This window comes from Bacillus rossius, assembly GCF_032445375.1.
Source record: "Bacillus rossius redtenbacheri isolate Brsri chromosome 4 unlocalized genomic scaffold, Brsri_v3 Brsri_v3_scf4_1, whole genome shotgun sequence".
Taxonomy (NCBI): domain Eukaryota; kingdom Metazoa; phylum Arthropoda; class Insecta; order Phasmatodea; family Bacillidae; genus Bacillus; species Bacillus rossius.
Window position 1 is genome coordinate 11,186,754 of NW_026962010.1, and position 18,696 is coordinate 11,205,449.

The 18,696-nt window shown below is 34.1% G+C and overlaps 1 protein-coding gene across 4 annotated transcripts in view; it reads left to right on the forward strand.

The window, feature by feature from the left end:
• The first annotated feature begins 776 nt into the window (after window positions 1-776).
• Window positions 777-18,696, forward strand: part of LOC134541506 (serine-arginine protein 55) — an 80,609-nt gene continuing 62,689 nt past the window's right edge. For 2 of the 4 annotated variants that reach the window (XM_063385004.1, XM_063385003.1), the window contains exons 1-3: window positions 777-939; window positions 8,767-8,893; window positions 16,977-17,047. In XM_063385004.1, the coding sequence (XP_063241074.1) occupies window positions 8,768-8,893; window positions 16,977-17,047 (197 nt within the window). In that variant the 5' untranslated portion in view covers window positions 777-939; window position 8,767. Of the gene's footprint in view, window positions 940-8,599; window positions 8,724-8,766; window positions 8,894-16,976; window positions 17,048-18,696 lie in introns of those variants that run through there. The other 2 variants (XM_063385006.1, XM_063385005.1) reach the window with 2 other exon arrangements.

An 18,696-nucleotide genomic window follows, 5' to 3' on the forward strand; every position in this document is an offset into this window, starting at 1 on the left:
TCGCTACCAGTATAATTCGTTACGGGACTGCCTTCGCAGTCGTGTCGAGCCGTGTCAGAACTACTTTGCACTGCTGAACTCTCTTAGTCAGTACGTTTCGTCACAGAACTATCTCCGCAGACGTAACAGGCCGCGTGTGCGCTACTTTGCACATTTGAACTTTCTTAACCAGTACGTTTTGTCACGGGACTGCATCTGCGGTCACTTCGAGTCGCGTTTTGTTGTCAAGAGTGTATTTCCGGGAGTCCGGGTCGCGGCGGGGGAGATCGCTCGTCCTGCAACGTGTCGGCCAGGCGGCGATAGGGCTTTTCAACGGAATAAAGGAGCTCGTTAAATTTTGTTATTTTGTTGCTAGTTTAATGTTGATTGTCAATTTTTGATATTGATATTGGCAATTTAGTTTTCCTTTTCCGCAATGCATCTTAAAAATGGTTTGCAGCAACATCTTCTTTTTGCTACCATCTTCATTTCCTTCTACCTATGCAAATTTCCCTCCTGGTCCCATGTTTCACGGTCCCGGCCTAGTTGGCCTGAACTCCACTCTCTCTCCGACTGGAGCTACGCAGGCAAATCGGGGCGGGTCTCAGGACAATTCGGAACAGGGACTTAGGGACCACAGGCCGAGGGACGTCAGCTTATATGATGCTTGTATTGAGATATATTTAATTAAATTTTAAATTTTTTTTCTCAATTTCTAGAATAATGGAAATTGGATTTTGTTTTTACTTCATCTCTTACTTTATGAAAGGAAGTTATGTTGTCTCTGGTAACTTTTTGTGAGATCTCTTCCTGTCGTGTGAACCCCGTAGAAGCGTTATAGATTTTGATGTATCGTGGAGAATTGTAGTACAAAATAAATGTATAAAATACAATTAATTACTTGAGTGGTATCAATTTTGGAGGATAGTGTTGTGTTTTATTGCATTAACTCTGTGACAGGTAAGGTATTCATTTCCACCCGTTTGATTATTGTGTCACGTAAATGAACGTTCTCATATGCCGAAAGGCTTGGTGTAATTTGTGAACACTTTACTCAGTTACATTTTGTTATTTTGTTGCTAGTTTAATTGTGAATGTCGATTTTTGATCTTGATATTGGCGATTTAATTTTCATTTTCCGCAATGCGTCTTAAAAATGGTTTGTAGCCTATGCAAGACGACGGATGTAATGACCGACATTTTGCAATTGGTATATTGAGGTAAAAATATTAAGTAATTTTATTTTGAAAATTTCAACAGGTTTTTCTAAATTTATTTATTTGAAAAGTATTTCTCTTATACTTTTATTTGTACCTCACAGTATTTTCGACTATTTAAAATTAATTATTACAATTTTACAACTGGTGCTGATGCTCGCTACATGTGTATTACGATTTTACATTGGATAGTGACGACCTCGACATGTGGTTTTCGCAATAGCGCAACTTAAGTGTATTATCTAAGAAAGTCACTTGGCCCGATTTGTCGGTTATCCGATCTGTGAAATTTTAAGTGCTTATCACCTTTGGACCTACCTAAGCTTGTAAATCACCAATTGAATTCTAGATAAACTTCAAATAAACAGGTTTTAGTTGATGTTTTTTTAATAAACAAAAGGGTCTTTTAAAAAAACTGTTTTCATTAAAAAGGTACGTTAATCATTAAACACAACTGTGGATTAGTTTCATAATTGATACTTTAGGCTAAAAAAAATGTGATGACAGTTACAAAACCCTTGTGCCTCCGTGTCTCATCCTTCCATCAGACATGTGACCTGCAGCAATCTGATGGTCTGATAAATTATATCCATCCATCAAAACTTCTCGCAAGCTCTTAACATTTGATATACTGACTGATTTCTATGATTTTGTACCCTCCAGTCAATTTTTACTAGAATACAGGCCTCAGGTAATCGTGTACCTAGTTTGTTCAGATGTTTTGTATAACTCATGTCTGAAGTCTCAACAATTTAATAACTAATCATATTTGAGTACATAACGTACATACACTGCATAAATAGCAAACATCTACATGAATTTCCGAAATAAAAACATGGGTTGTTTAGAAACTATTCTGATGGACTGGATGAAGAGAAGTTGTAAATCACTTGGTTAGATGCGTGGCATTAACGGATGCAAGTGATGGATTGAATGATGAAGGCCCATCTACAAAAGTCTGAACCTTTGGTGGTCCGTGTCCTTATCCTAATGTGAATAACGTCAAATTCTCACATGGAAAATGGCTCCGTCTGTGATGGGGATGTCCAATTCTACTAATTTCTAAAGTTGTCATCAGAGCACAGAAAATACAGAGCACCAAAATAATTGTATTTTAGTGGTTTTTGTTTATATTCATGTTTTGTAAATGGGTATGCAACTAGTTTTGAATATTTAATTAACTTAATAGATTTTGTGAGAGTTCACTTATTTTTTTATTTTCTGTAATGCAAAAGTATATGCTAATAAATATCCATTATTTTCTTATCACCTTTTGGAACTGGAACCAGAAATGAGAATTCATTCTTCTATGCCAACAAAGGACACAGATTGGGACAAAAAGTTCAAGTTGACCAATGTATTTGGACCAGGGAGTTTCGGACCATCGCCCACACCATGCATGACATCAGAGCGTCACATGGGCCAATCAGTGATCGGTGTCCGTTGGACATAGTTGAGTACATAGCAGTTGTAGACAGGCCTTGATGGGACAGAGTTGACAGGTTATTGCAATTCTACTTAGTGACTAAAAATAATTCTTGAATCAAGCATCTTTTCCAATAAATTTGGTAATTATCAAGGGAGAATGCATATCTGAATAAGAAGTGTAGGTAAATTAGGAAATTAAATTTTTTAATTGCAAACTATTTTAATATTTTTGTAAAATGGTAAAAATATCACCTTGTAAAACTAGTCAGTTGTCTTATTTTATCTATGTTATCCAAGGTTGCTGGGGTCTACATGTAATTCAGTTCATAGACATTGGAGTAGAGAGTAAACAGATATCACACCCCAGACCACCTAGCTAGCAAATGGATAGGCCTAGGAGTGTACAAAACATGTTTCAGAAACACTTGCATTACTCACTTGTATTTTGAAAAAATATAATAAGTTCTAGACAAACTGTTACTGTAGATGTGTGTCTGACACACTGAGATAGCACATTTTTATTAATGCTCAAAGAAAATAATTCACAGTCAACATGGATGCCAACTTCTGACCACAAGAACAAATGTATATTGAAGTTACAAACCATACACATAACCCTTTCACAGACTCCAAAACACACAAGTCGACTTTACAGTTACCAAATGATGAATATTAAAAGGTGATTGTTCCTTATTACATAGGTATATCCTTTGATCCTGATAGCGTGATCCTGTATTATTGAACCTGTGGTACATGATGCTTGGTATTTTAATTTAGTATATTACAATATAATATTAGAAATTAAAAAAAAATTATCTAGGCCTATGATTTTTATTTTATCAAATTATTATTCATTGTTAATCACAATTTTTGTTGTATCCAGGATATTTCTCTGTACTAAATTAAAACAGCAAGTATCATGTACCACAGGATCAATGTATTACGGAACATACCATTAGGATCAAGGAACAGACTTAGATATGAGATACAAAACATTTACGCAAATGGTACTTGAATACGTGAAGGCACATAAAAACGTAAATACACACAGAAAAATATAAAGCCTATGGGCTTATATATTATAAAGTAAGCAAATCGTCAGAAACATTTAAATTGCTTGAAAAATAAAAACATGATTGTAAAACATAGAACACATGAATACTCTAGAAAGGAATAAAAAAAAGTTATTTAAATGAAACCGATAAATTAACTAGTACTGAATATAAAACATAAATAGTTAATTAAATCATTTAACCAGTGACTCTCAACAAATAATATATTAAAGGGTAAACTATTAAGTCACAAAGTAATTAAATTTAGGTATATAGTCAGGAAAAAACTTAAGAAAATTATTACAAGTAGAGGATTAGTCACACACATTATTCAAACAATCATAAATGCATTACTTTAATTACTGCATTAGCCAAAAAAACATTAATGAATAAAAAACAAAATAAACTTAAGTCACACCCAAATTTTAAATAATAACCCCAGGAACTGTCTTTATGTATATGTGATACAGTAAACCCTCAATAAGTCGGACTAAAAGGGGGGAGAAGTTGTCCGAATTATGATTTGTCCGAGTTATCGAGTGGATAATTTTAGGTTACACCCAAAGATAACTACATACCAGTGTTACAAAATAAAAGTATACAAAGTGGTATCAGTTTAAAGACAGTTGCAATGTAATACATAATTAATTATTCAGCGTCTTTTAAGTAAAGCACTGCAAACATTCTGCAGCGAAACACAAGTCCGTAGCTGCGTATGGCCGCTAGCAAGGTCAACTGTGAGCAGCGAGCACGAGACGGCCAGGCAAGGTCGCGCGCAAGGTCACAGTAGTCTGCCGGCGCGCTGTGCGTATCTATCAACTCAGCTGTTGCTGCGTTGCCGCCGCATGTACCTCGTACACAACACCGGGCATAAAAATTTAAAGTTTTTCCAATTTTGAAGGCTCAAAATATCGGCACTGCTTATACATACCAATATACGGTATAAAAACTCAGAATTTTAGGCTACCACAAACTTTCGGACCTTCATTTAATACGAGTAGCAATTTAATCACTGTCGGAATCAGTAACACTTTTCGGGATCGGGAACACTACACTTACCTTAGGCCTACTGTATGAACATGATGGAAACTCCAGACTCAAGTTTTTTTTATCTATTTTAATTTTTCAGCAACAGTCAGTCACACACTTTCTTTTAGGTCCCATTGTGAAATGTGAATGCTTATAACACAAAAAAATCGCGGCGTGCGGAACTGGGGAATTGTGACGAGTGTTAACAATAAGCTAGCCGCATACTGACATGTACACCTGCTTTTTAACAGCACGTCTGTGACGCACAGTAGTCCTTGCAACAGCCGCCAAGAGGGGAAGAGGACGTGTTCTAGCTAGCGGCCGGCCGGCCGGCTATGACGCCACGTCTTCGCTGGCAAGGCAGCTTTGTCAAGTCTCCGACATCCGAATTGCCACTTTTCCCCCCTTCAAAGAATCTGCCCATACCACGCTGTACATACTTTGTTTTTTTGCACATTATTGAACACCGCCATTGTTATTGTGGTGTCTTATAAGTTAAAGAAATTAATATTGTCTTGCAAATTTTTAAAATTTATTTATTTATTTTTAATGGTTGTCCGACTTATCCAATGTCCGGAATATCGAGGTCCGACTAATCGAAGGTTAACTGTATCTTAATGTTCATAAAGTCAAAATTATGTTTGAATCCAATATATTTATCTCTATAGAGCATTACAATGCAGAGATGTAACATAGTTTGTGTGTGTGTGTGTTTGTGTGTGTGGGTGCGTGTTAGTATTCTACATCCTTGCTAACTAACATTAAAAAAGTTAAAGATCTGATCTTTAAATGGATCAACAGAATTTCATCAAACATGCTAACAAACATCTTGATTCAACCAGCCTTCTAATAAAAAGAAAAGTTGTAAAACCTGCCTATCAGTTTGGGAGCAATAATGTCTGACAAGACACACACAGTCAAAGGTTTTAAAATTTTAACACCCATCTTTTGCATTGGGGGTTAATTAATTCTCTGTAAATGATAAAGGGAACAAAAAATAGTTACGAGACAAGATATAAGCACTTCCTTCCAAGAATATTACCAAAAAATTTACAGAACATTAATAAATTAAAAGATGACAGTTAAAAAATTAATTTATTATAGTCAGTTTAGTGGAGTTCTGGTGTAAAAATTCAGGCAATTAAATTGTGATGTATTCAGGGATTTAAAAAAGTTTTAAACTGAAAGAATGGTGAAAAATCGCAACAGCATTAACTGAGTGAGATAAAGGTATTGGAAGAAAGGGGGGGTAAGGACCTACAAAGAAAAAGGAATGTGAGTGAATTTGGGGGGAGGACTCTTTGCTATTACGCTATTAGGTGAAAGCTCAATTACAGGTGTATTTAATCAATCATTATGTACACCCATAAAAGCAATAGAGTATTATAAACAAAGTTTGAGCCAAATAAAAAAATTCCTACCCTAGAGCAGAAATTATAAATATTATTAACAACTTTTAATAAAAACTGCTAATGTATATGAACAATACAAAACAATAAAAAATATTCAATTATTCATTGCAAAACATATAACATTTCATAGGAGTGGTACCTGATTGTGTAAAACTGGCTACGGTAGTAACTCTTTACACAAAGGATAATCCAACAAATGCCAAAAAATATAAGATAATAAGTGTATTACTAGGGTATCTACAGGTTCTGGAAGTCCCAAAATACACGAAAAAGTAGTGAAACTGAATGACTGGTCATTAGTCATGAAATGGTACCAAAATAAACAACACCAATTCCTTACTTAGCACATCAAAATTATGCAAATTCATTTAGCATATAGTTAATTTTACTGCCCCAGTCTTGAAAAGCGTGTCTGTAAATTTGCTAGCACAAAATTGTCTGGCGGGGGGGGGGGGGGGGGGGGGGGGGGAATTCGGGCATAACGCCACGAAGTCTGCTTTAACTCTGTAACCAAAAGATGTACCATGGCATAGTTAGCTATACGAGGGGGGGGGGGAAGATACGTGTGCAGGTCTGACTACGCTATCGGCTGTTGTATAAACATCAGCTATGATAAGTTCTGTTGCGTTTGTGGAGTGTTAAGGACTAAATGTTTTTGTGTCTGCATTTATGCCGCCGGGCCACCGTTTTTGCCCAGCCACAGACTGGGCCGTGATGAACTTCAATCTAGCAAGTGGTAGGGATCTCGCACGCACAAACACAAAGAAACGGTTGCCCATCTTTTTTCCGGTAACTATATGTGCGTAAGCACCTGTAGTTGGAATCATATTGGAATCAGCTTCTAAGTTAGATCGTAACGCATCATGTTCAAGTATTTGAGACAAAACTGTAAGTATTATGCGTGCAGATTGTCATAAAGGCCACATTTAACATTGGCCGCACTTTAGTTTTAAGCAAGTCAACTTGTGCATACAATCGTACAAAATGACTCTTATCAAAATGTTTATATAATCTGTTGCTGTTGGTTATAGTAGTGGTATATTTGAAATTAGATACAGGAACAGAAATGAACATATGAGTCACATGGAAAAGGTTGTTAAATGAATGGTGTATTGAAAAGAAAATCACAGGTCTGACAGGATTGGTGTGAACCAAGCGGTGATACGCAAATAAGCTCTTAAATTTTTGAAGAATTAAAATATTAATATCAGGACAGTAATATCAGTTTCACTGTCAGTAAAGGATGGTTTGGAACGTTCACGGAAAGGTACGTGACATGAGTTGGTCATGCCCGGACGAGCAAGCCAACCAGTTGACTTGACAATAAGTAGATACATAACCACCCATCTCCCATTACACAGGGTGGTATGTGTCATACAAATTATTCTATGGTATGCTTATAAAGATAAATCATGCGACATATTTATCGTTCAACTTTATTCTAAGCATTTATATTATGTAAAGAATATTTCCCTACACATTTTGGAGACCAATGCTTCAGAATATGCAATTTCAGATTACACGAACCGTTTTGGGAACCATTAGTTGTGTGAAGTGAGGGATTGGTGTAAATTTTTTTTGTGAGTTATGTTTACCTCCTGAAGAATCAATACATGTTGGAACATTCTTAAATTGATTCAGTGCTTTGGATAGCAAATTGAGTGATTTTGTTCTTCCAGGACATATGTACCATGAGCCTTAGAAACATGGTGAAAAATGTATTGCCTAAACAATAATTAATGCTTGGCAAATTTCTCACATAGTAATACTTAATTTGTATGAAGGCATCAAATGTACCATAAACAGAAAACTTGCGTTAGCAGTTGAATTAATGCCTTTCAGTGATATTGTAACAGATGTTTTATATTTGAATCATTCTGTGGTGAAAGGGACTAGGTTTATTAATATTTTATTATTTTAGAATTATTTTTCTTTGCTTATTTACTGCTTAGAAATGTACATTTATTCTAATTGTAAAGAAATGTGTAAATCCATGTACTAATATATTTTATATCTGATTTAAAACATGTTTTTAGGCCTCTCGTAAAGAATTCATAGATATTGACAAGGTCTGTGTCACCTCAGGGAGATTCATTTATAGTATTTGATGTTTTAATTCAGCATTTTGAGCAGGTATTAATTTAATTTGAAACACTTCTATGGGTCAAGTGACCAATTAACTTTTTTATCTTTATTTCTATTCATATATTTTCTTCATTGCTGAATTAAATTTTGTTTAGCATTTAAATATCTATTATTTAATTAAAAGTTTAGGGATAATTTTAACTAGGTAGTTTCATTGTTAAATTGATTCAGATAATAAGTTTGTAATGAATTTAGAGGGAATGACTGTTTATGTTTCTCAAGTTACATTTTTCTAGAAGTTCCTTTACAGGTAGTACTGGAAAATTGTAATTTTTAGACAGCAATTCCCAGATTCGCTATAGTGAAGTGTGTGATAGGATTTTTTATTTCCTTTAAGAATGGGCACCCGAGTTTTCGTTGGTGGCTTAACTTACCGGGTGCGAGAACGCGACCTTGAGAAGTTCTTCCGGAAATACGGTAGAATCAAGGAAGTCGCAATGAAGAATGGATTTGCCTTTGTGGTAAGTCATTAACTTAAGGTTACCATTTTTCTGTTCGTTGCAGCATGGTAGGGACAAGGGTGTATGTCGGAGGCCTTCCATACGGAGTGAGAGAGAAAGACCTTGAACGATTTTTCAGAGGCTATGGCCGCATTCGTGATGTTCTCATCAAGAACGGTTATGGTTTTTGTGTAAGTACAGAGCACAATTTTTTGCAAATATAAATAAAAAGTTTTTAAGTTGCATGTATGGCATTAAGTTTAAGTTATTATTTGCCATTAAGTCATACCTTTGTGTTAAAGAATTATATTGTGCACTTTACTGCCCTAAGCCTGTACTTAATTTTCTTTTAAGCAATGAGGGAAAAAAATTGGGTAGAATTTGGAATCCCAGTAGCGCATCTAACTAACTGGTATATGTTTATTATCTGTTCTTGTTCACGTTAATTGCAAAGCATTTCCAGTTTTTTATTCTTCATTAGGTATGAGTGGTTATAAGTTTTTAAATACGTATGCATATTGTTGGATTTACAGCCAAACCTTGTTTATCCTGCTTTCGTTGATCCGGATAATCCAATCAGTTTTGTACACTAGTCATGTAATGTTTGCAAAAAAAAAATTTGAACGACATTAGCAAGAATTATTAAGTGCACTAAATATTTACTTTTTGGTTTGAGTTAGTGCTAAGTTCCTGCATAAATAGTGGAATTATGTTTGTAAAATGTTTTTTTTTGTTAAATTTAAGAAAGCACACCAGCTGACAAACATCATGGTGTGCTTGGAGCGCCAGCCCGATACCACTCCAGCCTACACTAGTGATGTTTAAGTGCAGGGTTGGCAAGGTTTTGACCATCGGTCGGCTAAAAGGTGGTTTTTTCCAATTTTGGCCGTCCTGGACTTTATTCAGTTTTGACCAGTTTTGACCGCTTTGGTTAGCATTTACTTCTTGTGAACTCCCAATCTCCTACACCTAAGAACTTTTCAACATACCTTACATTCCTACATCAATTACTACATAAAATGTAACCATATGCATAGGGTTACCAGACGTCCGGCAAAAGGAGGACATGTCCTCCTTTTTATGTATTTTTTTGTGTCCGGCCGGATTTTCCTTAATGCTCCAAAATGTCCGGCTTTTTTATAAAGTGAGATAATTCCTGCAGTTACACTCTGAGTAAAATGCGCGGTGCGCGCTAATGCGCTGTCCGCAGAGTCACCCCACTAGTAAGTAGTTCTATGACAGCTTGACAGGTAGCAGCACATGCAGAAGCACGTGTGGTGTGTTGCAAGTTTATTGTAAATAATTATAGATGGCAGGAGGATGAACTATGAACGGCCAGCTCAACGTGTACACGCAGGACACAGCGCATGCTTAGTTTGTGTTGAATCGATGAATTCAGTGGTGTAACAACCACAAGTCCACAAGTAGTTTCTGCGTTTGTAAAAGCCACATCAATTTCTAATTGTTTATGCATTAATGCGGCGCTAATTTGTAGTAGTGTGATACAATGTCTAAAAGAAAGTGTAAATTTAGTGACACTTTAAAAACTAAATTCCCAAATTTTGTTTGTGGAAGAACTGAGCATGAAATTAAGTGTGTGTTGTGCGACTGTTACGTTTCGGTAGCGAATAAAGGTTCTACAGACTTGGAACGCCACGTGAGTAGTGAGAAACACAGGAAAATTGTTCGCAGCTCTTCATCAACTACAACAGCAAGTTCTTATTTTGTAAATGAAGTAAACAGTAATGAAAGCGCCGCAGAAGGAGCATTGGCGTTTCACACCATTAAGCACCACCATTATTTTAAGTCAATGGATTGTACGTCTAGCCTGAACAGAAAAAATTTTGGAGACTCGAAAACTGCAAAAAATATATATTGTGCTAGAACTAAAGCCGAAGCAATTATTCGAAAAGTCATTGCTCCTCATGCAATCGACATTGTTGTTGAGACATTGGGAAGTATTTCATGTTTTGGTGTCGCTACATAAGCCAGGAACCATGGATCAATGAAGATATTTCCCATTCTTATTCAATATTTTGACTGAAAAGAAGGTGGGACAAAAACCAAGGTAATTGAAATACAAGCCCTAGAAAACTAACAGTTGAATACTATAACAAATTTTATTTTGATGACCTTAGAAAAATATGGCCTTGCCTCGAAATGTGTTGCGTATTCTGGAAACAATGCAAACGTTAACTTTGGTGGGCTGAACAGAAAAGAGGGACGAAATGTGTATTAATTTCTAAAAATCAGGCTCGGTAGAGACATCGTAGGAGTTGGTTGCCCAGCACATATTTTGCATAATACGTTGCAGCATGGTACTGACTTGCTTAAATATGATATTGAATCAATAGTCATGAAAATTTCAATTATTTTTCCGTGTATACAGTTCGCACAGAATCTCTCAAGGAATTCTGCGACTCAGTTGATCTAGATTATCAACAACTGTTATCGCACAGTAAAACTCGTTGGTTAAGTCTTTTCCCAGCTATTGAGCGAATACTTAAATTATTTACAGCTTTGAAATCCTACTTTCTTAGTCAACCACAGCCACCATACATAATCAAGAAATTTTTTGAAGATGAATTTTCAGAAATTTACTTGTGGTTTCTACACTCTCTTATGTCTGTTTTCGATTCAAAAATACAGGCTATTGAAAAGGAAATGAATTGTATTTTGGAAGTTATGAACCATCTGGAGGCAACACTTCATTGCCTCAAAGAAAGGCACCGTCACACCTTTGTTCCTTTGAAAGTGAGAGAACTGATTAATAATAGCAAACAAGCCGGATTGTGTACGGAAGAACACTGTTCTGATTTTTTAGGTGAATGTCAGATTCTGTATGAGCATGCATAAACTATTTAGAAAAATGGACAACAAATTTAGAAGAATTTTGTTTCAAGTGGATGTACTTGAAATAGAGACGAAATATTGAATTCGACGATTTGTTACCAAGCATTACATATTTGAAGAACAAAGGTATTGCTGTCGATTTTGTCAGACTTTTTGATCAGTACTGTCGTTTGACAGCATTCCTCAAGGAACAAGATGAAAGTTTCTTTGATGGGAGTTTGGATGTGATATGGAAAACATTTTTTTAGTGAATGCGCTAATTCAGACCAATTCTCAGAACTTTTAAAAATATGTGAATTTTTTTTTCTCTATACCAGGACACAATGCGTCGGTTGAAAGAATTTTTTCCATGATAAGCAGTCAGTGGACAAAGGAGAGAAACCGACTTCTACCAGAAACTGTCAAATCCATCACCGCAGTAGTTTACAACTTCAAAGAAACAAGCTGCGAAAACTTTTACTCATATCTGCTTAAGAACCCTAAAATCTTAAACAAAATTAGTTCATCTGAAAAATATTAAATGCATATGTCTGCTAATTATGTAAATATTAATTTGTTATACACAAGAAGATATGTTATTTTGTGTGGTATATGTAATATTATGTTGCGTTTTGGATATAGTATGTTTATACTGGGTTATTCACTTTTTGAACATGTGTTTTTTTGTATAGGATTGATGTACTTGGTTATTCACATAATCCATTGTATTAAAAATAGTTATCACATAAAAAACGTGTTTTTAACATGCTGTATATGCCCAGTTTGTTTGATTCTTTATATTGAAACTGCATGAAATGCCAAAACATTGTAAAATATTGTACTCCATTGCAATTAATTAATGTTTTTTTTTAATATATTGTTCTTTTTAGTGAAATGTCCTCCTTTTTTATTATCAGTGTCTGGTAATCATACATATGCAGGATGCTTAGAATAAATAAATTGTAAAACATGAAAATTGGAGTACACATTAAAAATTAGTTATAAAATGCATTCAGAAGGATATCAAAATTCCCTTTATCTTTGTGAAAACATGAATAGATTGTTAACAAAGTTTTTGCTTTGCAAAAAAACAATAGGAACCAAGACGCAACAAAACATTATCAACACAATTAGGCCACTTCACTTCATAGTGTGTTAATGTTATACATACACTATGATGAGTTACAAAAAATAACAAAATATTAAATGGCAATTGCACTGTAGTGTTTTTCAACTATGAAAGAAATATACTACAGTATTTAAGAGAAAATAACACCATAAACATAAAGATTAAAGGTGGATGAATCTAATGTTCCTTGGTAAATGTTGTATTTCTACAAACAGAAAATAAGCTTAAAAGTATCCATCTCTACCAATCAATATCAAATGCTTCATCATTCACAGTGTTTTTGCTTTTGTGGAGTTGAGTCAGTCCTTTGAAACACAATATCAACTTGCTAGCGGTTGTCAGACCCAATCTGTTTCTTAACTTGTTTTGAACAAAAGAGAAGTTTGAAAAAACTCTCTCAATCGAAGCAGAGCTGGCTGGGCATTCATAGAGGTGGGTTATGAAGGAGGTGAATTTATCATCAAGGTTTTTATTTTTACTTAATTCTTTCCACCATACTGCTGGATTCATTGATCTTGCACTCTGTGGACTTATTGCTTCTTTGAAGAGCTTTTGCAAGATCTCTTTATATGGTTTCAAAGCTGGGTCGTTGCAGAGTGTTAAGAAAACTACTAATCCATCTAAAATACTGCACTCTTCAGCTTGACATTTATCCAAAGTTGTGGCAACTGGCTTGAGTTGGGAGATCAATGACCATGCCTCTTTGTAGATTGCCAAGTTGTTGACAAGCTTGTGATGTTCTCATCAATTTCATTCTCAAGATCTTCAACAATATATATAACATATTTTTCCAAGCAAGCCAGTTGGCTGTTCCGGTGAGTTTCACCTGGAAGCTAGGGCTTGCATGAATTTTCACCATCTTTCAACCAAGCAGCTGCACGATGGTGATTTCTGAAGTATTTTTGCACCTCGATGATGTGTTTCACAAGCTGATTGACTTTTTTGAATATTTCCTCACCAGCCAGATTTAAGTAGTGTGACATACAACCATATGAAATGAAACAATCATCTTTAAATTCAGTCTCAAGATCTGTCCTCATTAGTTTCATTTTTGCTTCATTATCAGAAACAAAACTAGCTACTTAACACCCGTACTTCTTTTCTGCTTTCAATTTCATATTTTGCTAGGCGCAGGCAGTACTCGCTGGTTTTATAGTTTTTACAAGCATCAACAGCAGAAAGAAAAAATGAAGTTTTACCTGTAGAGACATTTGCAATAATGGGGTCATTGTGTATATTACTCCATTCATCTTGCATTAATGTAACGAGTCTTACCAGATAATTTTTGGGCAGTGATTTTATTTAAGTCATCATATGTGGAATCAAGAAGAGTTCCTGCTATTTGTTTTCGGTTTGGTGGAGCATAACCTGGCCGTAGCTTTTGTGTCAACTCTACAACACTAAATGGTATATTCCAGGCATAAAAAAATCGAGCTACAGACTCAAGTGCGCTTTTCATGGTAGTTGTCGTTTTTACTGTGAAATTGGTTATCTGTGGCTGATATTTGTGTGTTGGTGGTGTTCTTGTGGTTAGGGATGTCTGTGTTGTAGAGTTATCTTTTTTTTTAATTTTTTACTCTTTCTTGTACCTGAGTAAGTCCAAGTCCATCTCAGAGTTCATGGAAGTATCATTGTTGCACATTCTTTCAACCTCATATTCATCATCTGGACTTTCAAAACTAGTAGTAGTAGTAGTAGTACATTTTCCTGAGCAAGTCAACCAATGATTTTTCATTCTGAGAGCTTTTGAGCTAACAAGACATGCACAGTTCTTACACTTCTGTTTTAGTAACTTTTTCCCATTGTCTTCTAATGTTACACACTCAAAAATGACCAAATACTGTCTTTTTTCCTTCCCCCAATACCACCAGGTTTTAGAGTACCCTTAACAGAATTAATTATATTCTTATTCACATAGAAGTTTCTTTCTTAATGTATCAATTGCAACAGTATTACACAAGATTACTAAATTTATATGTTATCTAACTTGTTGACAGAGAGACAAACACCATTAGCACTAGCGCTCCCTGTCTGCAACCATATTTTCCTTTCTGCAGCCATAATTCCCTTTCTGCAGCCATATTTCCCTTTCTGCAGCCGTATTTCCCTAATTCTGCTATCACCATATTTTCCAATCTGCTGCCATTATTTCCTTCTTACAACTTTCCTTTTTTCTGACAAATTAACTTTAAATTAAAGCATTGTGTCCACTTTTCTGTAAAATAAAGGAGACCTGAGTCAGGGAATGCTACTAGTGAAGAAAATGCCAGGAAATGTTTTGAAAAAAATCATTGAAATAATTAAATTGTATTTTAAATAGTTTTTAAGTTTTTCTGTTTAAGAAAAGTAACTTTTAGGAAATGATTTTGTAATTTTGTGTATAAAAGGTTAGTGCTGACTAGTAACCATTATAGATTATGCATACAACACACCCTCAAAGATAAAAAAATAGCATAAAAATAAAAGGTTCGGTTTTGGCCAGTTTCTCCCTGTTAAAACCAATTTTGACCTGTTAAAACCAGTTTTGACCACTGGCCTGGACTTTATTTAAAAATAGTGGCTTTTTCCCAACCCTGTTCGCGTGACAATGCTTAATTCAAATGCCATACATATTTTAAACAGAGGAAAGTGGGTTAATTTTTTGTTAAGAAACTATGTGAAGTCATTTTTGTATGTTTTAATGTTTTTTTTTAACAATATAGAACATGTGTACTGTGTTTTTGTTAAAAACTTAGTTTTTTATTGTAATAAACAGCAAATTGCTTATTTAAGGATTTTGTTTGCTTGTTACCCATTCTACCTGAATTATCCAGCTTTTAAATTGTCCGTATTGTCTGGTCCCAGTTAGTCCGGGTAGACGAGGTTTAATGTTTCATTATTTCTAGAATACCAGCTTGCTGTGATGGTATGGTATTTGTGTAAGCAATTTTCTTGTATGATGTACTTATCTAATTTAGAAATAACATGGTTTTTCTTTTAACGTAATATGTATTTAAACAGGTGTCTATATTCTGGAAAGTGAGAAAATCAGGAAGTCTTCATGAATGTTGGAATTGGTCATGAAAAGTTATGGAATTTATTGAATTCCACAAAAAGCCATGGAAATCCCCCAGTGATGATAATTTAAAGGGGAAATGTCATTCTTCAGTCTGCAATCACCCAGACTGTGAAAGCATTTTTTTAGATGGTGTTTTATTAGTGTACATATACACTATAGCATGGTGCTCACAAGTTTTTCATTTGAATTTTTATTTATGTTATGTAATTCTAGTGTCAAATTAAGTACACCCACCCCTCGAAGTAATGCTATTTGATTTGCGTGATTTTGAAGTAAAGACATCAATAATAAATTATGGCATAATTAGAAGCAGCATGGTCATTGATTCAAAGTAGCACTTTTTTTTTCATTAACATGGATTTTTATTTCTGTGCAAGCATAGTGGGAACGTAGCTTGTGTGGCATTAAATACAAGGCAACAAATTAATGTGATGAATCAATAAACATTATTATCCCCTTTAATAGGTGTTCTCTTCCTTCATTGCGTATTTACTTAAGCTCAGTTAATATTATAGTTCAGTAGTTTATATTATGCATAAACATTGCAATTGCCCCAGTATAAAGCATATGTTTTTATTATGCCATCCCACATCAGCATTTGCTCTAATGAGAACAGCCAGAAGCTTTTGGGGCTAGTTTGCCTCTTCAATTGAAATTACTTTAAATGTATTTTTTTTTTAGAAATATATTAATATTGTAAATTGATATTAATGGGAGTAGTTAGTGAATAAATTGGTAGTTAGCAAACACACTTACCTGATTATAAAACGAATTATGTTGATTATTATACTCTTATGGGATCAAATGAAAACCATTTAGCACTGTTTTGATTAGCACTCTGTTTTTATGGAACAAATTAGGGCATTAATTCAAGGAGTGGGTGATTATGATGGGTAATAGTAAATTTAAAAAAAGATTGTCTGGGAAATTTGATTTTTTGGTCAGGGAAATTTTATTACTGACTTGTGTGAACACATGTTATATATTTTTATCTTGATGTTTCTTGGTTGATATGTAAGTATGCAAGTTCTTCTAATTTTTAAGTGTGAAGCAATTTTTATTATTTTTAAGTTGCATTTTAAACAAGAATTTTGTTTAGTTAATGCTGGGCCAGTGTGTAACTTTAAATAATATGAAATTTTTATAGCTCTATCTGGGAAAATTTATCCTAATATTTAGTGTTTTAATCTAAATTGAACTTGAGCTTTATATGAGTTGTTAGTTTTGATGTGTAACTGATGTTTTTTTTCTTCAGGAGTTTGATGACTACCGTGATGCTGATGATGCTGTATATGAATTAAATGGAAAGGAACTTCTAGGCGAGAGGTAGGTTGAATAATTAACAATTTAAACAGAAACACAAGTATTCACAGTTTACTGCTTTTAGATTAATACATAAGAACTAACATGAGTTGGTTCAATTCTTCAGTTCCATATTTTATTTATTCTGGGGATCTTAAGAAGCGTCAATTCTTTTGAGATTGTGTTCATTTTAATAGATTTGTTCAAACTTAAGTCATTCATAAATAAAAGTGGAATGATAGGACCTCTTCTTGCACAAGTCAAAAAAAAAGTACGCCATCTTTAAGACATTCTTTCTGTAAATTAAGAAATTCATACTGTTTTGTGGCAATAAAATATTGCACATTCTGTTGCTTCAGCCTCTGACATAACTTTACCATAATGTTGCTTGTAATAAGCTAACAACTGTGAGTTGATATCCATTTCGTGAAAGAGTCTTCTATTTGTTCTGAAAATTTTTAATAATCTTTATTAATAGCAGGTTACAGCTTCCATGCCACCATACTTGTTAGCATACAAGTCTCATTTTCAGTTTTGTAGACAATGTGTATCTGTAATACCTTGTAATAATTTTCATTTTGACTTTTGATATTGGCAAGCAAGATTTACATTCTGATGTAAGCAAACATAAATGGAATGAGTTCCAATCTTGTTTGTCATTATCTTGATAAACCTCTACACCTTGATTAGTTTAAACTTAAACATTACTTGCCTTGTTTCTTACTTTAAAAAAAATCGACTGAATCTTTTCACACGTCAACTGGTTCATAAATGTCATCAGGTTGCACTCTAATATTTTGGACAAACATGTCACCCAGATTTACTAGGAATGAGTTTCAGCTTAAGATTTTTGACTTTTAAATTAATTTTGTGTTCATGAAAAGGATGTGCTGTACACAAATGTTTTTAACGTTCAGAAGCTTGTAATTCCCAAACCACTCAAAGTAACAAAATTTATATATTTTTTGTAAGAAAGCTGCTTATTAAATTTAATAGGTATGGGTTGATTCCACATGTCTTATATTCCAATTCAGATTTCACAAATTCCCTCGATTACAGTTTCAGTTCATATTCTAATTACTAATCTTTCTTTTTGCACGAAATTATGGAAATTCAATTAGAAGGTTAACCTAAAGAATACCTCTTAAGGAGAAGTCTAAATAACGTACATTTTCTGAAAATTTGCATTTGAAAAACTTGCAACAATTGCAAAATAAATAATTCAAACTTATCAAAATCCATGATTTTTTTCTTGTGAAATTCTTCTCTCGTGCCACGATCTTTAACAGTCCTGATTGATCTGATTTTTCTTAACAAATAAAGTTTTATTGAAAGAATGTTTAATTAAAATAATATATTTTAATACTTCATTGGTTTACAAAAATTTTTGGTAATTGAATCTTATGATTTTAAATTTGTTTTGTAGTTACAATTGGTATGTAGGGGCATGCATGTATTTGTTTAAAATTCCTTATAAATATGTTTAAATATATAAAGTGAAAACAATTCAACAAGTCTTTAAATGAAGATACTATGGTACTATGGTACTTTTAAAATATCTTTACCGAGTGTTTTATGTCTGAAAATTATTCTGAAAACACACATTTTAGCCCATTTCACTCTATAAACTTGGTTTAAAAACAAACTACGGAAACTGAATAACTACTCATTTG